This window comes from Glycine soja, chromosome 18, assembly GCF_004193775.1.
Source record: "Glycine soja cultivar W05 chromosome 18, ASM419377v2, whole genome shotgun sequence".
NCBI classification, from domain to species: Eukaryota; Viridiplantae; Streptophyta; class Magnoliopsida; order Fabales; family Fabaceae; genus Glycine; species Glycine soja.
This window is the reverse complement of record NC_041019.1, coordinates 12,149,083-12,157,316: the sequence shown is the minus strand read 5'-3', so window position 1 is coordinate 12,157,316 and position 8,234 is coordinate 12,149,083. Positions and strand designations below refer to the sequence as shown.

General features: G+C 32.1%; 1 protein-coding gene across 3 annotated transcripts; it reads left to right on the top strand.

Moving 5' to 3' along the window:
- The first annotated feature begins 2,672 nt into the window (after positions 1-2,672).
- LOC114396506 (probable receptor-like protein kinase At2g42960) lies at positions 2,673-7,942 on the top strand. 3 transcript variants are annotated; one of them, XM_028358517.1, is made up of 9 exons: positions 2,673-2,690; positions 3,170-3,326; positions 3,833-4,557; positions 4,692-4,796; positions 4,978-5,100; positions 5,782-5,952; positions 6,054-6,183; positions 6,299-6,508; positions 7,302-7,942. In XM_028358517.1, exons 3-9 carry the CDS (start codon positions 3,893-3,895, stop codon positions 7,431-7,433), a joined length of 1,536 nt encoding a protein of 511 aa, XP_028214318.1. In that variant the 5' UTR covers positions 2,673-2,690; positions 3,170-3,326; positions 3,833-3,892; the 3' UTR covers positions 7,434-7,942. The 3 variants fall into 3 exon arrangements, with proteins under 3 accessions (XP_028214318.1, XP_028214317.1, XP_028214319.1); XM_028358516.1 differs by lacking the exon at positions 2,673-2,690 and having other exon boundaries at positions 2,705-3,326; XM_028358518.1 differs by lacking the exon at positions 2,673-2,690 and having other exon boundaries at positions 2,705-3,326; positions 3,768-4,557.
- The last annotated feature ends 292 nt before the right edge of the window (positions 7,943-8,234 follow it).

The following is an 8,234-nucleotide window of genomic DNA, read 5'->3' as shown; positions in this document are numbered from 1 at the left end:
CAAACATTCTGGCATCGTACTATCTATAATCTATAATAAAAAAAAATAGCAGCCTAAACCCTCCCCTCTGGTCTACAGCTTAAATTTTACTACTTAATTTCTTTAATAACTTTTTAAAAATTAAATTTAATAAATATGTAACATTATTTTATTAATAATGTATATTAATTAGTTGATAAAATACTAAATAATTTATACTGTTATATAAGATTTTATAAACTTGATTTACTTAATGAGAATGCTTAATTTAATAGTTAGATTGATAAAAAAGAAAAAAATATTAAACAAAATAAGTTAAATAAAACTTGTAAAATAAATAAATCATTTGCTGAGTTATATTATTTATATAAATCTTTTTCTACAATACTTTTAACAATATTTTTTTATGATATTAATCATCTGATTTCACACTTCTCTTATCTGTTTGTATAAAAAATTATACTAATTAATTATATAAAACAAAATTCTCTTTCAAATTTTAGCTGAGCCTGAAAAAAAAATTTAGGCTTTGTTTTTGTATATTGAATTGTAAAAAAAATCATATGAGAAAAAAGGTATATAAAGAAGAAAAAAGAATTGAAATAATATAATAATAACGAAATTAATTTCCAAACAACAAAAATAATATTAAAGTGTGTATTTAAATAATGTTTAACAAGACATTATATAATTAACGTTTGTTAAAAACTGACTTTGTAGCACAAATATATATATATATATATATATTTCTTATTAAATTTGCAGCTTTACCATTTGCCCCTTAAAATTGAGTGAAAATTTATTCTATTGTCTAGTCAACGTAACAATTAATAGTATCACTATATTGAAGATTTTGTTTTAAAGCTGCATTTTGGATAATAGTTAGATACATATTCACAAGATAACGCCTATTTCTTAATTAACATTAATTAAACAATTAATGATGTACATAAATGAACTCAAATATAATTAAAGCTCATGATGTTTTAAAAAATTTCTATACTACATAAATAACCGAAACATTATTATCTCAATGAAAAGTGTTAGTTTAGTAGTGATAATCTTTTGATCGGTAACAAATTATATTTACAAAAAAAATTATATTTCAATTAATATATATATATATATATATATATATATATATATATATATATATATATATATATATATATATATATATATACACACAATAAATTCCAGTTTTGGAACCTAAAAACAACACACGTTATTATTAATAAAAATTCCATTAGCACAATGAAATTCGTGGGTACCAACTTAATTATACCTATCAACAGCCTCAATTCGGCTTGTCTTTTTGTTTTAATAAACTTTAAATTTGGGTTCCCATTGATTTATCATTTCATTATCACAAGTACAGTTATTCAAATTTGGTTTATGCAACCTTAATGACTCGAATTTATGTGTGTGCATTTTTTTTTAATATAAATCCATGTGCAAATGAATCATTAACCTAGGTAATGCCTAAGCCTGCAAAGGTTGCAGTGCCATCACACTCAATAGATGGAAACAATCTACAAATGTTCCCACTACTAGAATTTGCGATCTGCAAGCAACCAAAACAAAAGGTCAGAATATAAATGTTAATGCCAGCTACAATTCAAACAATGTCAATCTTCAGGCTTATGGGGTGTCCAAAACCCTAATTCCACTGTCAATTGCATCAGCACTATTGTCCAGGGACAGACACCATGTGATGCAATACGTTTAACTTGTAAGGTAGGAAAATATTGATCATTTATCCAATTTCTCTCCAATGATATTTCATTCATTTTTTTACCTTATTCTATTATATTATTTATTACATTTATAATTTCTCTCTCTCTCTCTCTCTTTCTCTCTATTTTTATTTTTTTATCTCTATTATTTCTATTTCAATCCATTTTATTTTGAAGTACAAATTATTATTATTCTTTAAAATAATCCTAAGAGATTGATCGGGTAAAGTAAAATAGAGTCATATATAAACACATTGTAAATTTAATTTTTATTCACTTTTTTATATAAAATAAAATATAATTTCTTTTATACATATACTCTTTATATCTTACCTTAGACATTAATATGGCTGACATAATCTAATTCGATGTTCAATATACATTTATAAAAATATTTGTCAGAAAATGTCAACTTTTTAAATAAAGCTTAATATTTCAAATAATTAATCTTTAAGTGCATGTTTAACTTTTCTTTTGTTGCACCTTTAACGGATGTTTGTGAAGAAAATTTTGGATCTCTTTTGGATTCAACGTACCTTGAAGGGTTTATTATCATTTTTCCAAATATAGGCTAACTCTAGTTAAAGAAAGTCCTAACTTTTTTTACTTACCAAAAAAGAAAAATCCTAATTTTATCCTAAATTTTTCAAAAATGATTTTTAAACACCTCAAATGTAATTCAAACCATAGATCAAAAGAAGCATGTATAATAAGTATGGCATATGATATAATATGTAAAAAGAGACGAACAAAATGAAAAGGATTAAAGTAATGTCTTAAAAAATATGATATCTCTAAAAATCAAAACTGGAAATTTTTTATCACCAAAAAAATAAAATGCTTTTAAGATTTGAAATATATAAGCATTTATTTTTATTTTTTATTTTCTTTTCCTTTCATACAAATAGGACAGTTTGGTAAGTATACCTCAGAACAAGCTAGATTTGGTTCGGAGTTCAACCCTGTTGGATTGAGGTTGACTCTCTCTCATCAACCCACTTACTTCATCTTTCTCTCTCCTCTTTTCCTCTCTTCACTTTACTTCTGTTAGCTTATTCAATACACTTTTTGCTTCCAGCTATAAATGCTTCACCTGTTTATTACATTTTTGCTTTCCCTTTACTGTTTCTCTCTCTCTCTTGGTTTCATCCATTGCAAACCATGCTTCCTTTCCAGCTAATTAGGTCCCTCCCTCATCCTTAAGCACAGTACCCACCAACCGTTTTTCCCCACCATTGCTTGTTTCTTCTCCAAAATCTACCCATTTTCACTCACTCTCTCTTTGCATTTTTTTTCTCTTCATAAAAATAGTATTTTTGTCTGGCACTCCAATATATCTTTGTTTATTTATTTCTTGGTATCTTAGTCTTTTTGCCTTGAGTTTATATGTGACCCACTTGAGGTCACAATCCTCTATAGTTTAACTACATATAAAAAACTGCATCTTTTTGCAGCATCTTGGTTTTGTAGGGCTTGTTCTGGTATTGTTCTGTCATTCCTGCACCCATCTATGCTCATTGGGTCTTTGGAGGTTCAGAGAGAAGACCCTCTGTTGCTTCTGTGGGTGCTGGAGATAGAGGATCAAGGAGGGTGATTTAGATCAACACAAAGGTGAGTGCTTTGTGTCTTTTAGAGTCACTTTTTCGTTTTGTTTTTGGAGAATTGGCATTTGGGTTTGCCTTTTGTTTGCTTGGATCATAAGTGATGCTTTACAAGATTACTTTTTAGTGTTGGATTTTTACTTGTGATTAGAATTTGCTTTAGATAGTGAAGGAATCCTTACTTTCCATATAAATTGTGAATTTAATGTGCCTTTTGTAATTGGATTGGCATGAACGCAAATGGGTTTCTGATTTCTTAAGTTTTTATGTGTTGCATTACTTTTTGATTCAGAATACCTGAATAGTAAATTCCCACAATTTGATTTAATGTTGCTGCCGGATTATGTTGGATTTTGATAAAGTTGGAATTAATGATTAGATGAGTTGCTGATTTTGGTTTTCTGTTTATGTGGATTCACTCCATGAACTGGGAAACTTGGCTGTAAATTAGAATGTTCGGATGTGTCTGTTGAAAGTTTGTGTAAAGGGACTACTTAACTATGCTCTTGCACTCAGGTGGGAATGTATTGATTCTACTCTCTGAAGAATTTGGAGATCAGCTTGTAGCATCCAACTATGTCAGCAAACAGTTCTTTGCATGTGGAATTATCGAGGAAGACTTCGTTTTTGGGATTGAGATTATGGGTTTTGATTGGGATAGGTGTTGGTGTTTTTATAGTTGTGATTCTTTGTGTATTATCTGTATGGGTGATGTTTCGGAGAAAGTCTAAAAGATCTCTGGACAAGTACTCTTTGTCACAAATACCACATGTCTCAAAGGACATCATAGTTGACATGGTTGGGGTGCAGATATCTCATGATCAATCAGAAAGTGTAGCTATTCCTGTTCATGACAAACCAAGTGAGAACAACTCGAACAAGTTGTTTTCTCATTTGCACAAGAGCAAATCTGGCGACGCCGATAATATCAGTCAGTGCAGCTCGGTTTATCATCACGAGAGAGGATTTAGTTCAATGTCGGGGGAAGAAGGAAGCTCCGGGACTGTTAAGAAGCAGTCTGCATTGTCATTTGGAGGAATGGTAACGGCATCTCCTCTAGTTGGCTTGCCAGAAATTTCTCATCTTGGGTGGGGCCACTGGTTCACACTTAGAGATCTGGAACTTGCTACTAATCGCTTCTCACCAGAGAATGTGATTGGCGAGGGTGGATATGGGGTTGTTTACAGGGGAAAATTGATCAATGGATCCGAGGTGGCAGTGAAGAAAATTCTTAACAACTTGTAAGAACACTTGATGGTAGCATTGATGCCATCTTTGATTTTATCCTATGGCTCTTATCTTATTATCATTATTTCTTGCATGAACAATGACATTTGAACTTGCTTCGTAATTGCATAATGTGTTGAATTCACAGGGGACAAGCTGAGAAAGAATTCAGGGTGGAAGTAGAGGCTATTGGCCATGTCAGACATAAAAATCTTGTGCGCTTACTTGGTTATTGCGTAGAAGGAGTTCACAGGTAAGCTTTGTAAAAATATCACAAATGCATATTTTCCCTTCTATATTCGATCACATTACAAACTTTATTTTGTGGTGGTCTTAGTCTTACTTTTTTTGTCAAAAATTTGAACAGAACATCTTTTCCTTGTTATATAGTTCTTTTTCTTTCATAATAAATGTGGTTGCCGTCTGATTTGCAGGTTGCTGGTGTATGAATATGTAAACAATGGTAACTTAGAACAATGGCTACATGGGGCTATGAGCCAACAAGGGACACTTACCTGGGAAGCTCGAATGAAAGTTATAACTGGAACAGCCAAAGCGTAAGTTCTACTTGAAAAATTCAAACAGAGGACAACATTTATTAGTTATGTTGACTTGTGCAAAATTGGTTTATATGAATTGTGATTGTCTTGAATCCCTTACAAACTTTCATATCAAAATACATTTTCATGAGTTTTTACATGTTCACTAAATAATTTTTGAATAGTATTTGAATTTAATTGGAATATATTGACAGTGTAAACATTTTTTTGTACTGTCATCCAATTAAGGATTGTCATTTGTTAACTTTTGTAATAACTATTTTAAAAGTCATATTTTAGGGTGATTTCAAATTGGTTGACGGTGTCAAATTTTTTATACTGTCAATGTATCAAAATTAAACTCATTTTTTGTATGTGTATACAAATTTGTCATTATTGTCATTTGAGAGTGTATGTTGATATTGCTATTGTTGGCTATATATTCACAATTTTTGCAATTTATTTGGTCCATTAGGTTTCTGGACAATACAACCATGTGTACTCTGCTGATCTGCTTCAATGGTTCATAGTTAAATTCCTAAACTTAGTGCTAAAGGGACCTATTACCAAGATTATAATGTTTTCTATGGTTTTATGTTTGTGCTTGCTTCACTGGATACCTAATTTACTGTTATGGCAGTTTCAACATTAGGCCTAATTCCACTGATTAAACTCCTTATTTACTATGACTGGTGGCAGGCTAGCTTACTTACATGAAGCAATAGAACCGAAAGTTGTTCACCGGGATATAAAGTCTAGCAACATATTGATTGATACTGAGTTCAATGCAAAGGTTTCTGACTTTGGTTTGGCCAAACTTTTGGATTCAGGAGAAAGTCACATTACTACTAGAGTAATGGGAACATTTGGGTATGCACATGTTTCAGTATCTACTTGACTACTTTATAGATTTTATTTAAAGGATTGCATAAATAGAAACTTATTCCTATTGGACCTGTTCCCAATTTCAGTTATGTGGCACCGGAATATGCTAATACAGGTTTGTTAAATGAGAGGAGTGACATTTACAGCTTTGGTGTTCTCCTGCTAGAAGCAGTTACTGGAAAGGATCCTGTAGACTACTCACGTCCTGCTAATGAGGTATGAAATACTTAATCAGTGCTTTCAGCTTTCTGCTTCTAACTTCTTTGTTTTCCATGAAAAGTGATCACCACTGTTTGTATGGTGAATGGGATTTTGATTATCCTCATGGCAGGTGAATCTTGTTGAATGGCTCAAGATGATGGTGGGGACAAGGAGGGCTGAGGAAGTTGTGGACTCAAGGCTTGAAGTGAAACCATCAATACGTGCTTTAAAGCGTGCTCTTCTAGTTGCTCTTAGATGTGTTGATCCCGAAGCAGAAAAGAGGCCCAAAATGAGTCAAGTTGTGAGGATGCTTGAAGCTGACGAATATCCATTCCGAGAGGTTCCCTTCACTATCTTATCCTCTCATATTTACTGTAGGAATCTGAATCTTTTATCACAATTTGGAAGTTTTGGATGTTTTTTCTCCTTGTTGGCTTTTACATATCATCAAGACATCAACTAGACTGATTGGAACATAGGATGTCAACTCAGGAAAAATATTTTCTTTTTTGGTGCTTAGTTTTATTGAGCCTATATATTTAGCTTCTACTCAAACTAGTTGGTTTTTGTGCACCTTTCAGCGCAAGTGTAAAACAAGGAAAGAATATTGATTTCTTGTTGCATAGTATACCATTGGGAATATATACATTCTCAATAGCCTTCTCGTGCATAATATTCTAGTGGGCGATATGATGAGCTGTTATTGTCTGCACTATTGAGTGTTGAGGATGACTCTGAATGTTTTCTTCATTTGCAGTTAGTCATGCTCAACCACGAGGCTAATAATAGTATCGCTGTCATGGAATAGCCATATTTTTATGCCTGTTTTGTGTTGAGCTTCTGTTTGTGGAATTATTGTTGAATTTGAAGAACTACTAATGAATAACTTGTTCCCTAATTTATTCTTGGAATTCATCATTTTAAGTATGCATGACCATTACATGATTAATTATTAGTGATTAAATATTGAATGTCATGGATCCTTGGTCCTACCTAGTTTGTGTATGTGCATGGATTGGTTCATTGAGAAGCATAAGAGATTTGAATGTAGGATTTCCTGCATGTTACTTGAACTCTTCACCAGCCCACTTCTAGTGGCTTAGTTAATTTAAGCTGAACAATATCACTTTCAGGATCGAAGAAATAGAAAGAGCCGCACTGCAAGTATGGAAATTGAATCTCTGAAGGATATTTCTGGTCCATCTGATGCTGAAAAGTTGAAGGGGGGTTCTGAAGGCCATGAACCAGAGACAACTCAAGGGTAGGATTGACAACCATACTTGACTTGACTTAACCAGCTTGTACAATTGGCTGTTTCGATTTCCGTAACCAATCAAATACTATATATGTTCAAAGTTTGTATTGAGATTTTTTTTCCACATCCGAGAAGAGAATCAAATCTAAGAGGAGAATCAAGTTGGAGGTAGCTCATTTGGACAATGAAGCATTTTCTTTTTCAACATGGTTATTTAAGGATATGATAATGATACACGAAATTTGCAAGGAGGATGTAGTCAGGGCGAGTGCATTAGTTAATGTTGTACATACAGATGTCTGCTGAGCCAATCTCTTGCTTACATGACTGCTAATTTGCAGCCATTTTTGTCTGCTTAAGAATGGAGATGATGAAAAACTGATATTTTGGCTTCATTGTAGTTGCCGTTTTGCTTTAAGTTAATCATTATGTATAAACTCCAAAAAGTATTATGTGAAGTGACAATATCCCTTTTTCTTTTGCAGTAGTTCTGATTTTATTATGTTAGTTTCTCCACAATTTGGAAATGGTTCCATATGTCTACTATCTGTGTTCCTATCTCATTTGAAACTGTTGTACATAAAGGGGAAGATATGCTCTGTGGTTCAATTTGCAACCTACCCGAATGATCATTGATCAAACAGAAAATGGATAAAATAATGTAATAAACAAATTTATCTTTTCTGACAGTATACTTCCAATTCCAAGTTGCCTATACCAAATGACACACCAGCAGGTGGATGATTATACTAGTGGTTAGTTATAACTCATTTTTTCTTTTATTGTTTTCTGATTTTGATTTCGACAAAAC

Bases quoted from the DNA above. Each gene is read 5' to 3' on its own strand.
- LOC114396506 (XM_028358517.1), top strand. From the start codon at position 3,893: ATGTCAGCAAACAGTTCTTTGCATGTGGAATTATCGAGGAAGACTTCG. The intron at 4,797-4,977 runs GTAAGCTTTGTA...TCTGATTTGCAG, and splicing joins TGCGTAGAAGGAGTTCACAG to GTTGCTGGTGTATGAATATG. The intron at 5,953-6,053 runs GTATGCACATGT...TCCCAATTTCAG, and splicing joins AGAGTAATGGGAACATTTGG to TTATGTGGCACCGGAATATG.